The 27,882-nt window shown below is 33.8% G+C and overlaps 1 protein-coding gene and 1 long non-coding RNA gene across 17 annotated transcripts in view; one reads left to right on the forward strand and one right to left on the reverse strand.

The window, feature by feature from the left end:
* Positions 1 to 8,743, forward strand: part of LOC103876496 — a 45,071-nt gene extending 36,328 nt beyond the window's left edge. For both annotated transcript variants that reach the window (XR_001893794.1, XR_635755.2), the window contains one exon: positions 8,663 to 8,743. This is a non-coding gene — a long non-coding RNA (uncharacterized LOC103876496). The remainder of the gene's footprint in view (positions 1 to 8,662) is intronic.
* IKZF2 (IKAROS family zinc finger 2) overlaps positions 1 to 27,882 on the reverse strand; it is a 156,021-nt gene that overhangs the window by 44,212 nt on the left and 83,927 nt on the right. For 11 of the 15 annotated variants that reach the window (XM_009182986.4, XM_009182985.4, XM_009182980.4 and 8 more), the window contains 2 exons: positions 16,165 to 16,431; positions 8,680 to 8,847 (listed from right to left, as the gene is read on the reverse strand). In XM_009182986.4, coding sequence (XP_009181250.1) covers positions 8,680 to 8,847; positions 16,165 to 16,431 — 435 coding nt within the window. Of the gene's footprint in view, positions 1 to 8,679; positions 8,848 to 16,164; positions 16,432 to 23,930; positions 24,065 to 27,882 lie in introns of those variants that run through there. The other 4 variants (XM_031651490.1, XM_003907908.5, XM_009182987.3 and 1 more) reach the window with 2 other exon arrangements.

Consider the following 27,882-nt stretch of genomic DNA (forward strand, 5'->3'; position numbering starts at 1 on the left):
AAACCACAGTAATAAAATTTATAAGAAAGAACTACAATCACCTGCAAAACTGAAAAATCTAAGAGACAAAACTAATAAAAATCATTTTTTAGCAGAAGCATTGATTCATCATTAAAAAGTCACTTAAATACTACGTTATAAGTTTACATAAAGCAAAGAAATAGCAAGAGTTTCAAGTATAGACTGGTACCTTTTATTTTCCCATAACTTTATGTAATGTATCTCTGGGACATGTTTTTAAAAGTGCAGCTCACTTTCTCAGTGGGCTAAAAACTTGACTGTAATCTTTTTTTTTTTTTTTGAGACGGAGTCTCGCTCTGTCGCCCAGGCTGGAGTGCAGTGGGGTGATCTCGGCTCACTGCAACCTCCGCCTCCTGGGTAAAAGCAAATTCTCCTGCCTCAGCCTCCTGAGTAGCTGGGACTACAGGTGCGTGCTATCACGCCTGGCTAATTTTTTGTATTTTTAGTAGACACACGGTTTCACCATGTTAGCCAGGATGGTCTCGATCTCCTGATCTCATGATCTGCCTGCCTCAGCCTCCCAAAGTGTTAGGATTACAAGTGTGAGCCACCGCACCTGGCCACAACTTGACTGTAATCTTTAGCTGATCTTTGTTCATAAAACATTTTAATTATTTATTTGTCTCCCCTTTCCCTCTTCTCCTTCCCCTTCTTAAAATGTCATTTAAATTTCACATAAAAAAAGTTATGTTTTTCCTTTCTTAGACACTTCAAGGCTATCAGATGTAGGATATCAGACAGTAGTAGACAAAAAATATTGGCCCTGTGAAGACTCAATATAAACCTTAAGATGTTAATTCGGTTTCATGCAAACTTATTTTAAAATAAACTAGGGCAAAATACCAAAAAAAAGAAGTAGTAATTTGGAGGGAGTGGAGACTACTCTTTAAGGTGTGGTAGTAGTGACTGATTAGCAAAGTCCAGGGAGAAAAGATAATACATTGTAGTTTGCATCATATAATAGCAGCACCAGGAGATTTAAAGAGCGAATTGAGTGACTTGACAAAGCCCCATAGCTAATTTGCAGCAAGCTACCCTAAAACCCACATGTCTTGATCTCCTGACTTCTAGGCAGTACATTTCTTTTTTCAATCATTAGGAGTTACTTCAGTAGAGTTAAAGCTTTATAGAATAAACATAGGAGCTGTGTCATTTATCACTTAGCAAGGTGGTGATGAGCACAAATTGTGGAGTTTGCTGCCTTGGTTTAAATCCAGGGTCTGCCTGTGTGACTTCTTTTCTGCCTCAGTCTCTTCACCTGTACAACAGGAATAACCAAAGCGAGAGGTTCTTATAATGAAACTGCCTCTCCATTCTCTTTGTAAAACATACTAATGGATAACCAAAAACACTGAATTCTTGGAGCTCATAGGTTCTTCTTTGGTATATCTGAGTATACTCCTAGCAGTTGAGCTGTATGTATAGTCACTAAGAGTCAGGTATGACTGTAGCAGAACCTATATATGCCAGTTTACCTGCTATAATTATTTCCAAAGAAATAATTACAAAAAGAACACTGTTTCTATGAAACCAAATTTTACCACTTTGAAAAGATTCAATAAAGATGAGCTGATAAAAATATTTCTAAAGAAATGAATATGAGCAAAAATAATCATAAAAATTAGTGAAAAAATCTTTAAAAATGAATAGAAGTCTGATTGCTTCACAGGATCTTTAAGTTCTTAAAGAAACTGAAAATGTAACTAAAGATGATGTGTTATGGGTATGGTTTAAGCCAGAAAAATTACATGTTATTCAACAACCAAATTTCTCACTGAAAGAAAAGAGCTTGGACTTAAATAAAAAGATAAACAATAAAATATATATTACATTTATAGTTTTTAAAGTAAAAACTTTTCAAAAATGCATTTTCCATGTTACTAGACTTATTGCTATTAATCTACAATCTATTTTTGCTTATGTTAGATAAAAAGGTTTTTTATTAAAGAAACCATGGAAAATGCTTAATATAGTGTCTACTGTATAGGGAAAGTTCAAGAAATTCCAGATAAATAACCTAACTACCAGGCCTATGCAACAAAAACCAAGACACTACTTGGTGTCCTCTAGAGGACAAATAGAGTTCCTAAGCAGAAAAACACGACCTTGTACAGGGATCATGCAAGGTAAATGAAATACACACACACACACATACACCCCTAGTATTTACTTAATACATGTCGTATTCCAGATATTTTTCAAAGTATTTTTCACTTTTTTTAAACTGTAACATTTATCATAGTAACGTATTCATGCACACCAATGCTGGGCTTGTTGTTACCAACCTACTAAGTGAAAATCAAGATGAGAAATGTTGAAGTCTACAATATAGGAAGCAGAAATGTGGTATTAATATCCAACATGATAAATAACAATACAATAAAACAATGGACAGTTTTTACCTAGAGGAAAAAGGGAGGCAAATACTTTCTACCAATAATAATATTCATAAAAAAAGAGATTAAACTTAAAATCTTTATATTCCCCTTAATACTTTATACCAGCAGTTCCCAACCTTTTCGGCACCAGGGACCAGTTTCATGGAACACAAATGACAGGTGGCGGGGGAATGATTTCAGGATGAAACTATTCCACCTCAGATCATCGGGCATTAGATTCTTATAAGGAGCACACAAAGTAGGTCCCTTGCATGCGCAGTTCACAATAGGTTGTGTGCCTATGAGAATCTAATGCTGCCACTGATCTGACAGGAGGAGGAGCTCAGGCAGTAATGCTTGCTCACCTGCTGCTTACCTCCTGCCTTGCGGCTCAATTTGTAAGAGACCACCCACTGACTGGTACTAGTCTGCAGCCAGGAGGTTGGGGACCCCTGCTCTATACTAGTAATTTTAAGCACTAGTTCTTAAATTTTAGTTAATCTGTGGCACATTCTCTGTTTGGCTGCCATAGCCATTTTCCACATTTCTTTGCTCTGCTCCTGCAAAAGCTAATTTTTACTGGCTTTAATCAATAGGCTCCCTTGTCCTCTGGCTTCTGGTTAAGTTTAGTCAATGTGAGGCACCAGTAAGAGACTGGAGGGTGGAAAGAGTGAGGTCAGGGTGTTTATTTCCCAAGTCACAGGTTAGCAAAGGCTACATTCTTCTACTGAAGGTCAGTGCTCCAGACCCTATCCTATTTCTCTTAATTCCAGTGACCTCTAGATCCCCTTTCCCTTTCAGGCTAGAGCTAGTAATGGCTTCCTACTATTGTAGACCCAACCATCTTTTGTAGACTACCCTTATTCCTAACCATTCTTTTGTGAATATTTGTCTTTCATGCATGTCCCCAAATTTTCCCCATTTGTGTGTCTTACTCTTTTCTTGTCAGGATCCTGACTGATAAGAGTTATTGGTATCAGGAATGGTCCAAAGCTCCAGTCAAAATGGAATTCAGGGATAGCAGGATAGCCTCCTTACCAGGGAGTTAATGGGACAGTAGTGATCCAAGGTATGTGCTGGCAAGATGATTATTCAAATTGTCACTGGTGGTAGCAGGTAAGGATGTACGATGCAGGGTAAGGCTTTGGGAGCTGTGGCATTTCTTGCTAAAGCAGCAATGGCAGTGTGTAAAGATTATAGCATGATATGGCTGATGGCCCTAAGGAGCACACAAAGGTGAAAGACAAACTGCATGCCTTGAATACTCAAGTCAGAATACAGACAAAATACCAGAAAGTTTATGTCAGTTTTAAAAGGGTCCCTTATCCACTTAAGCCTCAGGGCAAATAAGGCTGAAGACCAACTCCAGAATCTGATTTGAAAGGTTATAGAATTGCAATGCTAAATACAATGGACAATACTAAGACCACTAGTTTTTGGTAGTGGGGCAATGATGAGAAAGAGAAACATGGGATGGTAGTATCTTCTCCCTTCCCCCCAACAACTTCATTGAGGTATAATTAACATACATAAAACTGTAGTAAAAAACAAGAAGAATAAAAAATATTATTTCAACATGTAGCACTAGCCATATTTAGGTGTTTAGTAACCACATGAGGCTAGTGGCTACCATATTGGACAGCATAGCCCTACAACTATCACCTCTTCCAAGACAGCAAACTAAAAGAAATAATAATTCTATGGGTGAATAACAGACATTAGTGAAACCATCAGAAAACTGAAAGATGTTAGGGGTGATAATTCATACCATACACCCATTTAAACTGTTTAGTATACACCCATTTAAACTATTATCAATGCACGGCATTGATGCAGACTTAATCATTTCATAATGCTAACTGTAGATGCAGTTTTAGCTATACAATCTTTACTGGAGCATATTAATATAACCCCCAACACTAGGTATGAAGCAATGGACTTGATTTCTGGTTAAGGTAATTTGTATAACAAAGATAATCAGAAGCGGTTTTTTCCCTTCACACTGCAGGAGCAACATACTTTTATTATCTTACCTTAACGCTAAGTCAACTGTACTCTCTTTGTCATAACACAGTCTGGAGAAATCTTGTTCATCTTGACATCCCACAAAACATCAAGCTGGAATATTACATTCATGACATTACACTGATCGAACTTGGGAGATGGATATAGTAAATATTTGAGATGCCTCAGTAAGAGGTATATGCTATAGAACAGAAGATAAACTCCAAGAAAGTTCAGGGACTTTCCGCATTGGTAAAATTTTATGGGCCAGTGATCTGGGCATGCTGAAATAGATCCTCCATCGTAAGTGAGAAATTGCTGCACCCTGCACCTTCCTTCGTGAAAATGAAGCACAAAATACGGTGGCCTCTCTAGATTTTAGAAGCAACATAGACCATATTTGGGTATACTTCTGTGGTGCATGTACTAGGTAATCCACAGGCTGTCCATTTTGAGAGCAGTTTGGGGCAAGAAAAGGATCTGCATCATACTCCTGCCATGATGAAAGCTCCCTCTACCTTTGACTCTAAGATTCAGCAGATGCAATGATTTTTGGAAATGTTTATGGCAAATGAAGATGCCGTATGACATCTCTGTCAGTGGAAGCCTCAATGTGTAGATCCCTCATGGTTTTATAGTAAAGACATGCAGTCTTCTAACAATAACTAACCACCATTTGAAAAGCCACTCCTTACTTGCTAATGAACTTTGGTTAAGACTGTGTATCAGGCAATAGGACTCCCAACGACAATGTGGCCCAAACCATGCATCATGAACTAGGTGTTATCTAATTCAACATATCAAAAATGTATACAACAGCATTTCATTGGTATATTTTCCTTCCCCGCAGCCTTCTTACACTGGTTGAGGAAGCCCAAGTATACTGTATGAGCAAGTAGCTCAGAGGTCTCTAATACCTGCTACTACTGTTTCTCAATCTTTTTGCTTCAATCCATCTGTATGATCTCTTGGGGTATTCTCAGTGACCAGTTGATGAGGATGAAACAGTGCAGATCTGGTTTGTAAACAGACTGCCTGGTATTCAATACCAGCTGTGACTACAGTGTTTACAGGTCCACTTAAGGGAGATGGCCCTGAAATACAGTGGCTATCCCTCCAGCAGCCAGAATTTCATTCAGCTAGTACATTTAACTGTACTTTGCATGGAAGAAGAGATACTCGAGGTAATGATATATGGAATGGCCATACAGTCAAGGATTTCAAAGAACAAAATTGGATGACTGGTGACAGAAGGTCTAGGGGAGAGTTATGAGGATGTATCTTTCGGAATTGGCAAAAAGTGTGATGATACGGTATTCTATGTAAATTCTCTCCAGAGGGCATTCACTATAGAGAAGGCCCTTAGTAATCTGGACAAGGTAATCTCATCAATCTCAGACTCTTTACCAGGCTTACCTGGTACTTGCTCAGTGGGCCAATGTACAAAGTGATAATGGGAGTAGGGACACAGAAACTATGAACAGATTCAATTATGTAGACTTCCTTCTTCCCCATGACTGATTTAACTACCACCACTGCTGAGTTCACAATTTTCCAATGCTGAGACCCTGATATGGCACCATTCCTGAGGGAAAGCAACCAAGCAAGTAGTGGCAGGCAGGTTAAATTTGACTCTTTCAACACGGAGGAGGCAGAAATCTATCTTATTGGGATGTGCCTTCCCTTTCTCTTCAATATTTTTGGAAGCTCCCTCAAGTATGGATTTAACAGAATGCCTTACCAATTACCTTGGTATTCCTTGCAACACTGCCTTCAACCAGGAAACTCCTTTTTATGGTAAGACAAACACAATTAGCTCAAATCTATAGAATGCATGGGTCATACCCCAAGTATCACCTTCCAGAATCAGCTGGCTATATGGAGTGGTGAAATGGCCTACCAAAGGAGTGGTTCATGTATGGTTGCCAGTTGGGAGGAGTTTGGGTGTGTGTGTTCTACAGGATATGATATATGGCCAATGTCATCTCCTCCATAGCCAGAAAGCATGAGTCTGGGAACAAAGAGGTTAAGGTAGAGGTAGCCACTCTAATAACATCAAATAACCCATTTAAAGGCTTTTTACTCTGTGTCCTGAAACTTTCAGATTGGTGGTTTTGGAGACCTCAGTTCCCAAAAGAATGTTTTCTCCAGGTTTCAGAGATCTGGTCCTGTTGTATTGGAAGCTGAGAATACTCACTAGCTATTTTGGGCATGCAAGCTGCTAAACAAACAGGGACAGGCTTACAATTTTTCCAGACTACCAGAATGATTTGGAGTTGTTGCTATACATTGAGGATAAGAACTACGCTTGGAACTCAGGGGATTTACTGGGGCATATCTTTTGAAATACTTATCTAATAATTTTGGTTATTGAAAAACTGTAGCAATATAAGAAAGACAGGACCACCAAAGACTCAGAATCTATAAAATTTGAGTCACCTATTAGATAAAGAACCTTATTTAGCCGATGTGCTAAAGAGAGTAAGAGGAAGAGGAAGATGTATTTGAATGGAAGAAGAAAAGTATAATGATCAATTTTGAGCTTTCTGGCAAATTAGAGAAGCAAAAACTATAGCAACTCTGTTTTATGTTCTATCTATTATGAAGAACATTAGGGATGGCTAGTATTTTAGGTTCCAGTTGAAAGCATGATTGAATTGGTATCAGCTCTTGGTGATGCAGTAGCTGGATGCCCCCTCTCCAACAGTGACTCCATTAAACTCTCTTGAATTACCCAATTTGAATATATCTATTTATATATCTGCAAAAATCATAACTTGGTATACTAAAATTGCAAAATGAGCACAATGGCAGTTATAAGGACCATGTCTTTATTTATGAAGACAGATTACATAATATGCACACACAAAACCATGATATTAAAAACAACACAATTTCAACAAAAATAAGACGGATGTGTACAGTTATTTATTACATGAAGTCGAGGCAAAAATATATGTTCATGAAGATCTATTTGTTATATAATCTTTGGACAACTCAGTAATAATTTAACTCTGGCTAGAGTACATGACAAGTTAAAGGAAATGCCTGTCATGTCCTAAAAATATTTTTCAATAAAACTTTTCATAATAAAACACTGCTTTAAGATATAGTTTTGATAGCATAATTTTAAAATAAGACATAAAATGTTGTAGTTGGAAATAAGTGAATTTCTTTAACTCAAGGAGGAAAGAAAAATATATACTTAAAATATTTTGTTTCCATGTTTGCATTAATTTAATTTTTGTAACTGCCCCAAATTTAAGAGTTAATGTTTAAAATAGTTTTACACAATTCACATTCATGTTTAAAAACTCAGTACAGCCTTAAAGATGAAAAGGAAAAATGTAATACAAGAGATAATACAATAAGCATTATCTCACAACCTCAGCACTCTCCAATACGATTTGTCAATGTAGATTAAAATATCACTTCCATCATATCTTCATATTAAAATTAAAATTTAGTATGTCATTATGAACAGAAGAAACAAATAAAACTGGTTTGAGAGTATGCTGTATTAATTTTCCATGTTTAACTTCTTGGTTATGAAAATTTATGCTAAAAGTCAAATGAGATTCATTTAGATTTCTGATCATTCTTTCTCTTTTATGTGTTATATTCTGGCATTTCTTAAAAACATTAAATTTATTTCAGATTTTTTTCTTTTATTCCCAAGAACTTGTCATATTCTAGATTTTTTTAATGATTTATGAAACACAGCAAAGTTTCAGAGTACCTAACGACTATAGTTTGAGAGCTAAAGATACAAGGAGAGTTAAAATTAGAATATAAAATACTCCAACGGCCAATTTTCTGAGGATATTTTCAAGTTCAAAAGAAACCATTTTATTTTCCACAGAAATCCCAGCCTGAGCACTGTATCAGTCAAAAAAAAAATCAGTTTTCATTTTCTCTATAGTAACTCGAAACATAACTAATATTATAATGGATCTTCACTTATGCTGAATTAACCATAATGACTGCATTCTTAAAATTTTAAAATCATAGAAAATATATAACAGCTGCTTTCTTATGCTAATATATTGAAGTAAGATACTCTCCAGTTGACAGTGCTTCTTTTTGCCAAGCCTGAAAGTCTACAGATGAAAGACACACGCATCCTGATAGATTTATCAATTATCTAATGTATACCAATAACAATATTGTCTTGGTCATCACTAACTACATACCAAAGCCATGTTACTATCATCCAGTAGTACTCTTCTAAATTTTCCTGTTTTACTTTTCTTCTCAAGGAGTTGGTGACACTTACCAGAGTGGGTCCTGAGGTGTCCTGTGAGGGCGTCCCTTCTTCTACAGGCGTAGCTACAGAAAGGACATTTGAACGGCTTCTCTCCAGAGTGTAACTTTATGTGTCTCAGAAGGTTGCCCTTCTGAGTAAAAGAAGCTCCACACTGGTTACAGTGGAAGGGGCGTTCACCTGCAGTAAGGAGAAGAGATGAGAAGGTTCAACTAGGGTATGTGCAAGTGACTAATTTGCCATCCACTGTTAACCAAAGCCATTTCTCTATGCTAAAAATGTTCATCTCCCTCATAAGTCTTTTAAACATTTATCTTCCTAGAATTTGCTTTGCTAATATAGTTACCAAAGTCTCAAGTTTTACATCAAATGATCTTTTCCCTTCTATGTATAAATGTGACAGAAGTCCTATCATTGACTCATAAGAATAACAATAATAGCATTTACCATTGGTTGAACAACGAGGTGCTGTCACTTTACTGCCTTACACACAATTGTATGCTTTCCATAGAATATTTCAATCCTTTCTTACAATGACAATAATTAGGTAGTATTAATTTTAATGAACAAATGAAGAAATTAAAGTTCATAGATCAAAGTATTTTATTACACAGAACTAGAAAGTAGTCAAGGTGAGAAATGAACTTGGTCAGTTTGGCTACAAAATCTTGTTCTCTTTATTTTACCAAGCTATCTCTTTAAAATTGGCAGAAAAATTGAGCTGAAAGAGACCTTCAGTCTAACTCCCTCATTTAGCTGATGTGGAAAGGGGCAACTAAAAGGTACAGCAAATGAACCCGCTTACAAAGCTCATTAGCACAAAGAAATCAAGTTTCTTGATTCTCCTGGTCACTAATAGTAAAAACTTTAGCAAAATTTCCAAATAAAATTATTCACCCAGACATTTCCTATATACCTCTTTCGTGACAATTATTGTTTGAAAGGAATCTTTTCTCCTCGTTTTTCTATTACTGATATTGCTATAAAGTTTTTAAGTCTCAATTCTAAGTTTTGTCTGTTGCCATCAACTGACTCACCAATGTCATCAAATATAAAAACATGTAGGCAATGAAGCAGTACAACTGGCACGTAGGATCAAATTGATAGCATTATCAAACCATAAAGAAAATGCTATTTTAAATTCACCTATCTCTAAATATATACACAAAATAAAACATAAATTCAAATATAAGTAAATAGTAAAAATGTATAATACTAAAGCTCTAAGTTTAGAATAAAAAGAACATTACAAAACCATTCCCTTTTGGTTGAACTGGACCATTTCTGTACCTGAGGCTAGATGATGATTGTAATTTTAATAGTTTTTCAAAAAGCTTACATTGAAATGTCATGTTTCCTGTATCTTTAACTGAAACACACATAATAATAGTGAATAATAAAAACTCAAGATCTTTTGGCCCTTTGACGTAATGCAAACTCAATGATTTCTTTAATAAATTAAAGAAAGCTAAGAGGTATAAAGAAGACAAACTATGGTCACTTTCTGGCAGCAGCTACTGCAAATTCTGTCATATAGATTTGTTTATAAAACCTAGATAAATTTTAAAATTGATAGATCAGGTACATCTCAAATTCTGTAGTACTTAGTGTTTTGGGAACTTAATGAGGTACATACCAAAAAGGTATAATCTGTGTCTGTGGTGGGGGTTAAGGTTTTTTCTTAAGAAATCTGGAGCTCTTATGAGCTACATATATAAGAGGTCCTATATTGATAATATTGGATTGAACAAAATTATCTATAATGTTAAAGTTCCCTTAAGTGGTATCTTCTTTAGTTTGATTAACCTGGTAAGATCTATATCTCCTCATATAAAGTCTTCCAACATAAGGTTTTAAAATAAATCAAATTTTGGCAGATCTTTTTTATTTTACACACAATATACAACTTAATTATTTGATTCTCTTTCCTAATGGAATCACAGGCTGCATCTTTTTATATCAAGAATTTTCTACTCTCTACCCCTGCCACAGAATTACATAGTATTAAAAGGAAAGACGGAGGCACTTCTTTCACAAATTAAGTTTTTAAAGAAAAAGGGGCGACAGAGCGAGACTCCGCCTCAAAAAAAAAAAAAGGAAAATAGCAAATATATATTATACTTTTCACTCCAAATATTTGATTTTACTTTTAAAATCTGTCTATGTAAGGTTTCCCAAGCAAGTTGCAAATTCGTTCACTATAACTTTACAAAAGAGTTAAATTACTAAGTGTGGTGAACAATTTGAAATCATGTCTACCTTTAGATAATACTCCTGGTCGGTCGCAGTGGCTCACACCTGTAATCCCAGGACTTTGGGAGGCCAAGGCGGGGGGATCAAGAGGTCAGGAGTTCGAGACCAGACTGACCAACATAATGAAACCCCGTCTCTACTAAAAATACAAAAATTAGCCAGGCGTGGTGGCGGGTGCCTATAGTCCCAGCTACTCGGGAGGCTGAGGCAGTAGAATCGTGTGAACCCGGGAGGCGGAGGTTGCAACGAGCCAAGTTGCACCACTGCACTCCAGCCTGGGCGACAGAGCGAGACTTCATCTCAACAACAACAACAAAACAAAACAAACAAACAAAAAGAGATAATACTCCTATAGCATGCTGACTCAGATTTCCTTTAAACCTCCTACAATGTTTGGGTTGAAATATTTCAAAATCCCTAATTTAGAGTAGTTCATTATTCAAAAATAATGCTAGTCTAAAAATGAAACAATAGTATCTTTTTTAAAGGGAATTTTAAAATTCACCTAATTGAGTTTTAAGAGACTAATGACAGGGTAATTTAGTTTTTACATTTACAAAATACTACAGATATCTTCAAATCTTTTTAATAAGAAAGTACTTCTGAATTTATATGATCATCCCCAAATAGGGTAGAAGAAACAAAAGGTGGTCTAGGTATATCTGGAAATATTGTCCAGTTGCTCAGTGTGCAAGTCATACTATGGAAGCCTTTGGTAAGTTCCCATGGACATGGGAAGTAAAGAAGAACAAGGCATGATGAAGGTAACTAGTTTTCTTCCTTTTTCTGGTAAGAGAAAAGGGGCATTGAAAATAATACATTTTAATTTCAATAAGATAAGGCTTTGGGAGATATTTATTTGAATTGTAAGTCTTGATAGAAGCTTTTTGCATTTGGATATTAATTTTATGGCTTTCCTCATTTTATTTGCCTAACTCCTATTGATGTCTTGATTGTATGAAAAGATAATTATCATTTCTAGAGTCCATTTGTTTTACTGTGCTCCAAACTAAAGTTAGTTGGAATCATAATGAAATCCTCAATGACAATACTGTTAGAAACAAGGATTAAAACAGAGGGTAATTTATGAGATTTCTAAAAGTACACATAGTTATATTCCAGGAATAATCCAAATATAGAAGTAATATCCATATCTGTCTAATAACAAATAAAAAGTGAATTGACTCAATTTTTGATAGTTATTTCTATAAAACATTAGCAGCCCTTTTTTTCAATGTTGTGGGGTATTTCCTGGCCTAGGCATTACAGAGATAAATGTAAAATTATCTGATAATTAAGTAAAAGGTTCAGTTAACTATCTTTTCTCTATGCAAATAGTACATATGCAAAAACTCCATACTGTCTATGTCACTTTAAAACAACATATCTCAATTATTTCTTGTAAATAATTTGTTTTTAAATGGACTGCATCAATGGGTCCTTTCTGAGTCAGTTTAGAGATTGTCTGAAAAAAATATTAATCATGTTCTTCATATGTATATCAAAGCAAATTTTAAGAAAACCTCACAAATTTACTAACTACATTAATGGAGCAATCCAAGCTGAAAACATTAAGTAGTTTGTTATAACCGTAATGACTAATCTTTCCCCTGGTAGGCACAAAAATCTAGACTAATAAAACTGGATCCAGGAAAACAATTAAAATACGGTCATGTGTCCTTCATGTCCATATCTGAATCTGTTGTTTTGTTTTTATTTTTAAATCCAATATACCAATCTACTGGTCCATTTTTATTTATTGACTGGGTGAGATTATATATTATTTTTGTTATGAAATATCTTATATTTCGATATTTTATGTACCTTCATAAACACCTATTTCTCGATCTGCATTTAAATATTCAATTAAAATGCAAATATATATGCATCAATTTGCTTTGGTGAATCAAAGACAGGGGGTGCTCCTATATCGGGTGGAACAACAACCTACAAATATGCAGAATCCCAAGCATCTGTTGAGTGCCTCTGAGCAAGAGGATGGCTGCACAAAGCTGCAATGTACAAAATATGGTGCTGAAAACTGAGTTACAAAGATGGGAGTAGATTAAGGAGAGGTAAAAGTAAGGAAATTCTACATTTATAATGCCCAATCTGTATGTGTTCATGCATGAATTGATTCACTATCCCTATTTTTTTTACTCTTCTTTCTATATTCCCAGTGAAGAGTGCCTGGACTATCCGATGACAATATTACCTGATTACTTACTAAAGTAGCAACATCAAATAAATAAAATGAAGTCATTAATAAGACACTGCAATTGGTACTTTAGTAGAGTATGACAGAGAAAGAAGAGCAGATTCAATCTGATGCTCCATGATGTTGTAATGAAGTGGGTGGTTCTCCATCATTTTTCACTATCAATTTTATATTAGAGGCCAGGTGCGGTGGCTCACACCTGTAATCCCAGCACTTGGGAGGTCAAGGTGGGTGGATCACCTGAGGTCAGGAGTTCAAGACCAGCCCGATCAACATGGTGAAACCCCGTCTCTACTAAAAATACAAAAATTAGCTGGGCACAGTGGTGGGCACCTGTAATCCCAGCTACTTGGGAGGCTGAGGCAGGAGGATCGCTTGAACACGGGATGCAGTGATCTGAGATCGCACTACTGCACTCCAGCCTGGGTGACAGAGCAAGACTCCATCTCAAAAAAAAAATTACACTAGATATTCTATGAACTAAAAACACTAAAAAATATGTTTCTCAAAGGCATTATAAGGTTTTAAGACAGTGCCTTTAATATTAGAGATAAACAACTGGTAAGAGTGGGAAGTTCTAAAATGCAGGCTAGTTCATGGTATTAAGGAGAAAACATTTGGCGAATGACTAGATTCTGACTACATTTTTCTCAATCTAGTTTAAATTAAAGAAATGCAAATAGACTTTCTAGTCTTAAAATGGTACTAAAGTGGTGTTGAAAATGGCAGGACACAATCAGATGTATAAACTGGATCATCAGAAATATGTTTAAGTGTCTAGTTTAAAGATATCCTATTCACAATTTCAAAGTTGACAAAGCATGACAGATATCACAGTTTCTCTGTAAATGGCTATTAACTTTAAGAAAAATCTAGATCTGAAGAAAGTGTAATAATTTGCACAATACTCCAATAAACACTGATTGACAAAAAAGATAGTGTTGCAAGCGTACTTTAACATACTCCTTGCTGTTATTAGTTGAGTGAGTCTCGTATTCCTAGGATTTGTGGAAATCTGTATAACTGTTTATAAACCTTATTATGCCAATTAGATTATTTTCAAAAATAAAATAATTCAACTCTACCACTCTAGTAAATATCAAAAGGACAGTAGAGTAGGTATATAATTATTATTGTATTTACAAATTAACAATCTTCATGAATATTATTGTATCACATTGAATCACTGATTAACCTAAATTTTCTAAAAACTGTACTCTGGTTCTCTGAATGTTCTTAATTCAGAACATAAAAGATTAATTAAAAATCTTCTAAATACTGTTTTTAGTTTATTTTTTAGCTTAAAATTTAACATTGCATGCAACTTAACTGAAAAACCATTAGACTGACTGTTTTGTTTGTATTTCACTAGATAGGAGAAGTTACACATTTGAATGAGTATTATCTTCCTTAATATAATCACTCTTACATAATGAATATATTATAACTTTGTGAAACTTGTTTTTAGAAGTGTCGTTAGAATTAGCTCATGAGCATAGATGAAAAGTAGATTATTTTATAGGCTTTTCCCTTTTCTTTTCATAAAGTAGATACCAAGCTTGATCTTTCAGCCTTTTCTAAGATACTTTTAAAAATTAAAGAAAAAAAATACACTAGTAATATAAATATCTTTAAAACATGGTGCTGTTTAAAAAGGAGATTAAAAAAATCGAAAAGCAAAATGTAATTGACTATATGATTGGAATAAGTAAATATATTCTAAAGCTGATGATTTTGATTATGATAACACTGATTTTAATGTATAACTTCTCACTGTAATGTTTAAAATATCAGTCTTAGTTTACAGTTATACCTTATAATAAATAATTGGTATACTGACATACCAAGCAATAGTGTGTCTGAACAAAACCAATATGGGCATCAGAAAACCCTGGTTCTAGCTTCAGCAATGCCTTTACCTACATAAGGGATAATGGACAAATCACTTGACTTTCTTCATGTGTATTATGAAAGGTTCAAATTAATAAAGACTTTGACCTACCTTGTATCTTTAATGCTTTAAGCATGTAATTATTAAACTATTTAGAAATAAAACTTTTAAATAAATTTATTGTGATTTATATTTCTTCCGAGTGTTTTTTAAAACTCTGAGAATATTAGTTATTAATATTTTACTGTACACTACTACTTTGCATTATAGTGAAATCCATCATTACCATTAAACCAATTTTCACATGAACTTGAAACTTCTTTGGTTAAGAGTCAATGATCCTCCTAGCTTACCACTTACTATCTCATGTCTGTTGGTTTTAAAAAAAAAAAAATTGGCAAATGGATTAAAAAGATTTAAGTAAGGCCTTCTCATTTGGTTAGTTTTCATGAAAAACTTTTCACCTCTCAAATGTTTAAAAATATAGTATGAATTAATCTGAGGGCTTTTTCCTTACTCTATGCCAGAATTACATATTCCAACCTACACACCAGCCACTATTTGTCATATTCAATCCTATATATATCCTTGCAGGAGTTATAACCAACAATTACAGAAAGATGGTAGCATCCCTGAACTACAAAAGCACCTGCCTGCTAGTGAGACCTGTGGTAGGCAGAGACTGATTAGAAATTGTATTCCAAGGAGTTAACTGGATAAAGTGAAAATTATTCACTTATATAAATGCATGAGTGCCATTTTGTAGTATAAACTCTTATCTAGCAAACTATATTACCTGCCCATGGGTATGGTAAAATATGTATAGAAATACAAAAAAATTAAGTTACACAATGAAATTCTCCTATACCTTTTGAACCCTTATCATATTATTGCTATATTAAGAACTGTGGAAACTGAATCCCAAACTTCTTTTCTGATATGCTATTCAGATTTGAAGGCTGGAAGTCAAGACCCAGGCTACTCTCTGTTTTTCTGCAATCCAATACTAGCAGAATTCTGAAAAGGTAGTTTTCACCACTGCCACCTCTGAATAAAAAGGAAAGAGAATAGATGTCAGGTAATATCAACATCAGATGTCACAGGCAGTCATCAGGTTATTCTTTCAGCTGCTTACCAGTGTGACTCCTTTTATGTACCATAAGCACATTGGGCCCAATGCAAACCATGCCACAGACGTCACATTTCAGTTTACCATTCGGAAGCCGGATTCCTCCCTCGCCTTGAAGCTCCTGGACTTTCCTGTTGTCAGCCACCTCGCTGCTCTCAATTAGGGGTTCTTCTAAGCTGCTACCCTCATCATGGCCCCTGATCTCATCTTCACGGCTCAGGGGTTTCCTGTCACACTCTTCATCACTCTGCATTTCTAGTTTTACTGAGTTTGCTGTAATTTGAAAAGAAGAAAATACATTTTAAATACATGTTATGTAATATCACCTACATCTCTTTTCCACTCATTGCCATTCTACTAAATGGGCGAAAATGATATATAAAGTAGAATAGGGTTCATCATCAAATGCCATGTTAATACATACTGTGTTCTATGATATTTTAGTGAAATGTCATGGAAGTGAAGATAGCTCAGGAAAACTCTAGGTAAACAGAATGACTCCTTATTTCTGCATACATTTGTTTCTTTAGCTTAGACATTTGCTTTTTAACAAGTTTTTTAATAATCCTGGTATTGGCCTTTGAGTCTGTCACTAAGGCTACTAAGACTGAGATAGGATTATGGAAGAAACAAGATTAAATATTGCTTAACACAGTGAACTATGCCTCCTCTTAATTTAATGATCATTATATGTACTTCATATTCTCTGTTTCTCATCAGAGTACTTGTATAAACCTGCTTCTGAACACAGCAAGAGAAACAATTCAGGAACTTAATCCAGCAAATGTCTTTGACATATGAAGATACACTGTCAAGGCAAATGTTCTAAAATCAGACTAAACACATATATTCAGTTTAGAGCTATAGAAATGTAGTACACAGATCTCACACGCTCTTAAGTTACTCCGCTTGTTTTTTCTATCTAAAAAATTACCTATGGAACATGCTTGAAAATCAAAGTATTCCAACTCTAATCTATGCACACCAAAAAGCAGCTAATCACAGGAATGGCATAGCATGCATGTACACACTTGCCACTGTTAAGAAATTTAATGCGTTCTGTTTGCTGTTTTTGGATCATCCCACAGAAAAGTTGGAATTTTGTTAGCACAGCCTTCATTCTGGATTGCTGACAGTCTTTTCATAAAGCAGAAACGAGGTTTAAGTGAGTATCAGTTTTTTATCCAGTAATATTGAAAATTTCTTAAGAAGTCATATCAAAGTTACTAAGCAAAACAACTTATTTGGTACTACTTGAGTAGAGGAAATATTTTCATAAAAAGGAAGTAAGTTCTTTTCACTGCCATTGTTTTCTTAGAGAAACCACACAGTCTGTGATTTGTCATTAGTACTTATCACAAGAGGGTGCACTATCAAAATGGCTCTGTGGCAGAAGAGTACTGGCATTATAATCTTGAACTAATTATTTAAACTGAGTCTCATATTTGCAAAGTAGACATGAATTCAGATAACTGAATAAAGTTCGAGCAGAACAGTTTAGGTATTAAGAGTGAGGACAGCGAGGAACTTAGGTTTAATTTCACCATGTCCTTTATAAAATGGGGATGATAATGGTACCTACTTCCTATGGTTGCTGTGGCATTAAATGAGTAAGTACAGGAAATGCGCTTATCTTTTATTTTTTTCTGGACATATTTTTTTCTGTGTTCTATTTCATAAGGTTTTTGTGAAGCTCTATCAACTTATAGTATATAAACCACTCTGAGATCTACAAAGTGATATGCATCCTTCCAGGACTCATTACTAACAGAGTACCAACTATATTGAGTTTTACCCTACTTACAAATTGGTACTGCCTTACTGGTTTTTAAAAAGAGTTGGGACAGTATCGTATCCATCTTTATATTGCCAGCATGCTCAAGAATGTTGTGGTATATAGGAGATGTTGAAGTAGTATTTACTGAGATGTTCTACTAACTTAAGAGTTTTGTTGCTTTAAACTTGCTTTGTATGTTTAAAGAACCCATAAACATGGCAAAGAAAAAACAAAAAACATAAAGAATAAAAATTAAAAATTAAGTTCTTTTGTAATCAAGCTCACTATCTTTCAGGCCCTCTCTCAAAAGCAACCAGTACCATAAGTTTCAAATTCCAAATAGTCTGAATCCATTTTATAAATGTAGTGTAATTTGTTCGTCCAGTTCATCATTGGAAATTCAAAATTATTTCTTGCTTCTTTCTATTACAGACATTCTTTTACAATACCACATAGTTCTGTTAATCTGACAGATTAAAACTGGTATTTTACTACGGTTTTTAAAAAGCATTTTAAAATTATGCGTGAAGTTAGACATCTTTTTCTATGTTGAAATGTTCTGTATTTTTTCTCAGAATTGTTTATCAAAGTTGCCTGCCCATTTTTCTATTAGGTTATCAGTCTTTTCTCACTGAATTTAAATGCTCTTTATATACTAAGGAACTTAGCCCTGTGTTTATGATGTGTTTTGCAAAAATTTTGGTTTATCTCTTTACTCAAGGGCATTTTTTGGCATATATGCTAATTTCACATGTTGAATTGTTAAAGCCTTCAGTTATGGCTCTTGGATTCTATATCTTGCATCAATAGGTTTTTCCATAATCTAAGTAATTCTTCCATGATATTTTTTCTGGTAAGGGAGACTTTTAAAATCAATGTAAAATGCTTTTGGTTATCCCATATAATGCTATATTCCATTCACAATTGTCATTTAAAATTAAACTTAAGAAGAAAGAAAATCATCGAAAAGTGTAACTTTATACAGCATGACTTTATACCACCTAGTATGCATAAAGTTTATCAGAATTCCATTTCAGGAATGAATAAATACATAACTGAAAGTGTAGTTTTAGAACCTGAAACTATGAGTCTATTAAATTTCAAAATAGCTCAGAATTATGAAGAATATGACTGACATTACACTACTAAATAATCTTTTTACCTACTGAGATTAAAACTTAACATGAAACAGATAAAATGTGATTTTTAAAAGTATGAGACTATAAATATAGTTAGAAGTTTTTCTCTATAGAAGAATATACTTCAAATAAATACAGAAAAAATGTATATTTTGCTAAAACCTAAATAGACAAGAAATAGTAAGCTGTAGTAATCTCTTCTCTAACAATACTATAAAGAAATATATGTTTATAATACATGAATGTATACAATTTTGCTGTACTGATAGAGTAAATCAATAAAGTCCAACACATTTTAATATACATACGTCATAGATTAAATTTAGCATTTACATGGTGTGTATATACAAACAAAATCCCAGTGTAACTAACTAATCTTTAACCCATCTCACTACAATTAGGTTGAAACTCTAGAATAAAAAGCAATTATTCTTTGAATCTTAACTATTAAATAGAAAAGTTTTCTCCACTCATAGAAACTCTCCCATGGTTTATTTTCACTATTTAAGATGTTTTCAATTAATGTAGAACACCTAGTATTTTAATTTATTAATGATTAAATGTAAGTAGTAAACTTAAGTGTACTCTAAATTATAACTTATATATTAAGACTTTTGTTATATTTGTAGCTATACTATATGATGCTACAACTATTGAATTACAGCTATTAACCACTGTACAATAATATTCAGAGTCCTTTAGTTTTCAAATATTTGAAATTAGACTTACATGAAATTTCTTTTACAATTTGGTAACACAAAGACATTCTCATAAATGGGCTATAAAGATGAAAACTTGTTCATTTAAGTAAAATGAAATCTCACTGTTACAATTCTCAATACCAAGAGTTATTTTTCAAGCTTGTTTCTCTGATATGAAATAAAGAATGTAAAAGTTGGGCATATTTGTGGAAATGTACACACGTTATCATATGCTAATAAACAATAATGACTTAAGTTAGAAAGAATTTTGCCAGAACAAATTGTTAGCAATGAAAAGGGGATATGAAATAAGATTTTAGTTTTGATGATAAAGATGTTTCTTATACTTCATTTGTAATGGCACTTCCATTTAGCATTTATATTTATAACTGTTATATCCATATTTTAGTAGACTCAGGTTTGTGAACACACGGCAAGAATAAGTTAATAGAAAAAAACTGTTACGATCAAGTTTATGTAGAAAAAGCTTTGAATATATTTCAGGATAAAAAGTGCCACATATTTTTCCCAAAAAAAAAGCTTCAGGATATAAACATTCTTATGAATTCAAGCTTTTCCCCTCTTCTTCTTTATGCTTTCAAAATATAATTATAAACACTAGAATGTAATCTTGATGCCATAAAAACAACTAGTTTAATCAATTCCATTTACAAATAACAAGAAGTAAAGACACTTGTACAGATACTCTCTTTTTTAAAGTGACTTTCAAGCCAAACAATTTTCAATTACAAAAGTTTCTTCAGTAACCATTCTAGGCTCTCTACAATCAAAGGTTTCACAATAGTCCTTGCTTCCAGATACGTAATAGTGAATGGACAGTTACACTAGACTTGCCTTTAATTCACTAATATGGTAATAAAAGGATAACTGAATAAAAGCCTTTACACAGGTAAACAAGTATAGATCATTGCGGAAAAAAAGGTAGAATATAAAACCAAATGGGGCAAAATCATGTTATTTTGTGAAGCTATTAAAAACAAATTAATTTAATCCAATCAATGCTATGATGGACATTTTCTTTGCCACCACTGTACTTGAAAAAGTTAAAAAAAAAAAAATCAAATCCAAATTTTACTCACGTAAGAATGAAAAGGATAATAAAATGCACAACAGTCATTACATACATTTGTAGACCTTACGTTCATTCATAGAACTCATCTACCTTTGCCAATAAGGAACAAAGATAGCACTGAATTCTCTTTAAAAATCATTAAACCAGTAAATATTTATTAAGTATCTACTACTTGCCTAATATTCTGTCAACAATGATAGTAAATGTTTAAAGCCTAAAGCAAAAAAATAGTATTAACTTAAATAAGAAACCCATATTAACAGAAGAGTATGTACTCCAAAAATGGCCATAAAAGAGTTCATGAGTAAGAATACAAGAAATATTTTACTAACATATGTAATTTGGTTACATAATAAATCTATTGAACTGAACAAGATGTAAATGTGAAAAGGCACTTATTTATAACTTGGACATTTTACTTTACTACTTTTTATGCTATAACTTCACAAAGTCACCCATCTGTGCAAGACAGCATATGATTTTGCAGTCTGGCAATTTATTTCTTTAATTATATGAATTCTCAATTTTTAAAAATTTTAAGAAAGAGATCACTTTATCTGCATGATAAGTATATTAATTTTGAATTTTCAAATTAAGATAATAAATTCTGCCCTCATCATTAGAATTTGATTTTCACAAATAATGCTATAATTTTTAAATGTCAAGTTCTGGAAACACCATACATAGTAATCAGAACTGAAAATATCAGTAAGACTTTTTTAATATACATATTAAAATTTCTACAACTTAAAACTTTATTATTAATATGACTGGATTCTACTAATCTACAAACAAGTTAGTCAAGTTTCCTAACCAGGAAAATAACACAGAGGGATTATGGTTTATTTTCTCTACTTAAAGTGATATATTTATTGATCTGATAGAGTATAAAATAAGCTTTCTAGTTTAATTTCTATGGAATTAGTGACTTACATTTGTTTAGTTGCCAAAGTGTATATTTTAATTTTAATTTTTAATTTTTTAAGGAAGTAAATATTATGGGAATTAAAGAAATATTTTTTTCACAGTGTGGAATAGAAGATAGTAAAATAACATTCTTACTTACCAAATGAAAAAAAAAATGTATTTCAGGTATGATGTGTAAGTGGACTTTTTATATGCTTGGTTTCTGTTCCCTGAGAATTGAAGTGGGCACTTAAGGGATTTTATAACTTATAAGCATGAATGTTTCCCAATCTATGCCAGACACTTGAAATGGTGTTACGTACACCAATGAAACCAATATGGCTATCTAATAATTTATTGAAGTTGCTTCTGCACTAATATAACTCTCTCCCATTTAAACTTTCTAAACAGAAACACCAAACATTATTAAATCCACATTAATATCCCAACAGCTGTTCAAATAATGTGTTAGGAAAACAAACTGCCTTCAAAATGGTGATGTAAAGCCCAATTATTTACTAAGAATTTACCAACAGTCTAAACAATTAAAGTAAAATCACATCACAACAAAGGTATATGCAATCATTTTTTAATATCCTCAGCAAAATTTCACACAATATATTTGTTCCTTTTGACTGCGGATAGGGAAGTGGATGAGTCTTGATAAACAGCTTCTTCACAACATCCTTAAAGAATTCGTTTTAGAAATGGTTGGACATGTCCAGACACTGGTGTCACTCAGCTGCAGTTGAGCCACTTCTGGGTAGCATTCTAAATCTGTATATCACATCACTTCACTTTTCTCTCCATCCTCTTTCTTCTCTGTTCAATATAGCTATATTATGTATTTCTTAAACCCTCTGGAGTTACTCCAGATCAAGACAGTACTGATTTCTGAAATACTGTTATTATTCCAACAACAGTGTAGTAAAGTTTCCCTGCACCTAAAGGCGGAAAACCAGGGTCTCTGCCACCTCTTCTGCCGTTTAACTTGTTATGGGACCTTGGGGTATTTGTTTATCCTGACACAGCCACTAGTACCATCTAAACTATGGGGGGAAGTAACACTTGATATTCCTGAAAACAGCAGGCTAGATAAAATAATCTCTGGTAGACTACAGATTTAGAATCCTTTTAATGATAATAGTAACAATAATGATAATAATAATAGAAAAATAAGACAGTTTTTATGATTTATAAAATACTGACAAATTCTTTTTTGATCCTCAAAATGACTGCATTGTAGGAAGGGCAGCCACAGATAAACACTGAAGCATGATTGTTAAGTGGCTATTGAAAGGATACAAGTTAGTAAATGTGAACCCGACAGTAACTCAAGATCTTTTGACTCATAGCCTATCCATCCTTCTATGACATGATACTGGCTCTCCAATGAAACAAGTAACTGACATTAGTATTATATTCAGGACAAAAATCAGTCATAGGCAAACAGTTCTTTTGGTAGCTCTAAAACTATATCCACCAGTTGAAAAGGATACCAGAAATTTAAGTCCAGAATAGTCAGATAAAGAAATGTTAAGTTTCCATAAACCAAACTATTGAATTACGACTTTCTATCAAAACTGGGATGCATATCTCACTCAAAACAACTACCTCCTAATTTTAAAATTTGCTTTGGTGTTGTCAAGGGTATGTCTATGCAGTACACCTAGTTGCTGAAGAATCTGTCAATATTCAATCTTTTCCTCCTCCTCTCTATTTTTTAACATTAATTTCTATATTCCTTGTCATGCTATGACTTATCAGTGGTAGGTCAAGGCAGCAATTTGAGCAGTAAGTCAGTATTATCAATTTTAATCTCTAAACCAATAGTTTATGAAGGATAGCATTTCAGGATTTCCTTTGTGGTCATGTTTGACAGTCTTGTGTCAACTACTGATAGAATGATAATAAAGACCAAAAACTTTCCTCCCTACTTTCATGGAAAAAAAAATTGTAAAAGAATGGAGAGCAAAACATCTAACTTCCTGATGATCCTCCACAATGCATGAAACCTTATATAGCATGCACATCATCGAAACACACACCTTTATTACCTAGCACAGTAGCACCATTGTGGCCCACAGATAGAGTTTCTATTTTTTGGCAGACAACTAGTTTATGAGAACTACACAATGCAGAGAAAATAAACCTACTTTAAATAGAAATGCCTCAGCCAAACAGCAGTCTATTCCTTTATCCAATGAATGATTTCATTTGCCAAGTCCTAAAGGTTCAATATCTTCTGTGTCTTGCATATCCAACTGTTTTTGCATCTTCTTGGGTAATACAATTACTTTAAGATCCCCATGACTTCTCACCTGGAACAATATCAAAAACTTTCTAACTGGTCTCTTTTCTTCAAACTTTTGCCACACTCTTCTCCCCCAATTCATCTATATTCAATTGTTAGATTAATCTTTCTATTGCAGAGTTCATATTACTCTTCTAAATGTCTTCAAGGACTGCCTACTGCCTACACATTAAATACAAAGGCACTGGTGTGGAATTTAAGGACATCCAAAGTGTAGTCCCATTATATCCCTCAGCCATATGTCCTATGAGTCTTTTAGTTACTCATACCTTTTCCAGCCAAACCACTGTCCTCAGTATTTGTGAAGCACATTTATACATCTCTACTTACTGGTTTTTGTTTTTGATTTTGCTTTTTTTCCCAAGCACCTGCTTTTATTTTCTGGGATACTTCCCCTATTTCTATAAAAATTAGCACATCATTAAAGGATCACTTATCTGTTACCTTTTTTCATGAATGTTTTCTGAGCAAAAAGTTCTTCTCCTATGAAACTTACGTCACCTTACATTTCAGTGATTTCATCCGAACATTTGCCTTACCTCTACACTGCATACACTGTAAGGTCCTTGAAAGGTAATACTGCCTTTATTCATAGTTGTAAAATCATCCTATCCTTACATATATGAAGCACCCAATATGTATTTATTGAACCAGTGCTGCCGATTTACGTATGATATTTCTCTTTTTAAATTATGGAGACTTCACATAAATCAAACATGTGTGATGAATAAATATAACAACACAGATTTAGGTTTTAAACACAAATCACCAATATCAACATAATATTAATTAAAGAACCAGTAATGACAGGAAAGAATTTAGGTGCATTTTATATATATATATATATATATATATATATATATATCTCAACTGAATAAATTACAAGAGCCACTCTATGAAGTACGTAATTTTATCTTCATTTTACTCAAAATCAGTGAAGTAACATATTCAATTCGTATAAATATTCAGAGTCAGAGCTGTGACTGGAACTCAGAACTGATGACCAAATTCTTGCTATTTCCCTATGATGAAAAAAGCACAGTAGCTAGTAGTAGTTAGTAAAGAAAAAAACAGATGTCGGTATGTTAAAGAATGATACCTTTGAATCAGTGTATACAATCTGATATGTTTTTTATTTTACAGTGGAATACAGGTGTAGTAGATTGCCAGTTTGAGGTAAAGAGAAATTTGTCTGAGTAAGTCTGTTTTGGAAGAAGACCAACTTATACTGCCAAATTTCCTGAGCGTGGATTTTATTTCATATAAGAGCAATCTACTTTGAACTGGCGTTTGGCAACCATCTGCTTAACATAACTGTGGGAGGCTTGTGAAGCAAATTACATTGTGAAATTATCTCTTTAATAAGAGAAGTACAAAATTCTTAACCTAACTTCTGTAAGAAGTAAAATAATTACTATAAGATCCAGCTGAGTGGGTATGTTCCCAAAGGGACCCACAAGGATTCCCAGAGGTCACTAAGGACGCTTAAACGAGGTCAGAAGGCAAGGCTGCTGGCGGCTAAACAGAAAGAGATAAGGAATGGAGCAGGGTTTCCATCACTGGGCAACGGCAACAAAGGGAGGAGCCAAAGCAGTGCAACACACTTCAGCAGCTTTACTGGGTCTCTGAAGTGAAGCAACAGGGGAACCCAACAGCTTTCCATACCCCAGGTTCAAATATCCTTGGGTCATACACATTGAGATCAAGGCTACAAAATTTATTTCCCTGCTGTTCTTCCATAAACACCGTACTATTGGTCTGAGTCAAACAAACGGAGTCTGCATTTGGCCCTGAGATGCAGGATTGGCCAGTTAGAAATTAATAACCAATAAGATCTATCAAGTAGTGAGAAAGAGAAAACTTGTGGTGATTAAGGGCAATTAAAGCAAATTTTGACAGATCAGTACCAGACACTTATTTTCCACAACGTAGCGCAGCAGTTTTTGTTGTCGTTGTTGTTCTTTACCGTGCTCATACCTAGCTTCCTACTCCTAATGAATGAATGAACATTTTAAGTAGGATTATAGAATGCATATAATTAAAGGCAAAAACATTTACAAAGCAGCAATCCTATGAAGTATTTAAATCATGGAAATACCAGATTATAACATCTGTGTTTAAATGCTTACATATACAAATGTTAGGAAGTCACTTGCTGGCTCCCTGCTTCCTACTGTATAAAGTGAAGATAATATCCTGTACATTAAAACTGTGAAGACTGGAAAAGCATGAAATCACTTAAAGCAAGCAACATAGCCCTGTGGTTAAAGAGCAAGGGCTCTAGGTCCACTGCCCTGGAGTTTAAGGCCAGGTTCTTTTACTTATACATGACCTTAGGAAACCTAAGTTTCAATTTTCACATCTATAAAATGAAAATAATGACAGCAGCTGCCTCCTAGGGTTGTCCTGAGTATTAAATAAAATTGTATAAACAATACACTTGGAACTTTTTGCTTCTTACTAATATATCTATATGAAAGCATTTCATAAGTATCAACATCAAACAAACATAAATCTGGGGTTATGTTTACTACATGGAAGTACAGGGAAGATGCAGAAGGCTTTATGAAGGAAATGGCATGTAAAATAGTACTAATAAGTTGGATATAACTTATATAGAAGGAGAACTAGCCAGCACTCAAGATAGGGGCAAGCATGAAGAGAGGAAAAAGGCATGAGTACATGTTCCTTGTGAATGACATCATTTTTTCCAGAATGGATACAATCATTGGATAATATATAATAGAACATATTCTAAAACCACAGAGCATTTAAAATTGAGTAAAGCACAAGAGAATTAATGCTTGAATGGCAACAAGACAGATATATTCCCTGCTTTTATGGCACTAGTGAAAGGTATGCATATAGATATATATGTCTATCTTTTTATATATAGAGGCAACTATGCACTGTAAAATATTTTGATGAGAAATACAAGGACTCATAAGCCTCACACCACCACATCAGAATATTCAGCTACTATAAAACCTCAGTGCAAAATATAGAGCATAAAAAAATCAAGAAATATTCTCACAAGATCACTAAGTCAAAAAGATAACTTCTCATTGTAAGTAGTTACTTTAAGCATGCCATCCTTGTATTTGTGAACTGAAGTCTTGAGTATTCAATGAGTTATCTGTCTCCATTTCTAAATGACCATCTAAACAGCTTTCTAAAGCTCATAACTAAAGTATGTGAAACATATTAAAGTGATGACTATGCACCATAGAAAGCAAAGTAGACATATAAGGTATAGTTGAAGAGCATATAAATGGCTTGTTTTTAACACTTGTGTATGTATGGTATTACATTAATCAGATGTAAGAGAGTTCCTTATCCATTTAAAAAATACTTCTTTTAGAATACTTGATGTTTTCTGGTCAGGTAAGTAGATCAAAATTTATACAAACTGGGTTTTATTTCTTCTATTAACTGGTGATTTAGCACTGAAGATCACATCTATGTCACCTGGAATTGTACAAGTTACCTTCTAAGAGGCTTAGCTTCCTTTTCTGTGAAATAAAGGTAATGCTACTGATTTGTGCAGGTAAAATGCTTAAAAGCCTACCTGCCTGAGGTTAAGGATCTTAAGATCCCTTCAGTCTACGGTAATCTACGATTACAGAATACAACCAGATTATTCTTTAAGTTTTACATAAATAACTATTTGTATAATTGGTAACAGTTATTGGTCACTATTATAAGTAATAGTATAAATTTATTTATACAAAATCTGTTCCTAGGTTTGGGGTTTGGGTAAAGATCTACCTTTTAGATCATATATTTGAAATCTC

The sequence above is a fragment of the Papio anubis genome, chromosome 10, assembly GCF_008728515.1.
Source record: "Papio anubis isolate 15944 chromosome 10, Panubis1.0, whole genome shotgun sequence".
NCBI lineage: Eukaryota > Metazoa > Chordata > Mammalia > Primates > Cercopithecidae > Papio > Papio anubis.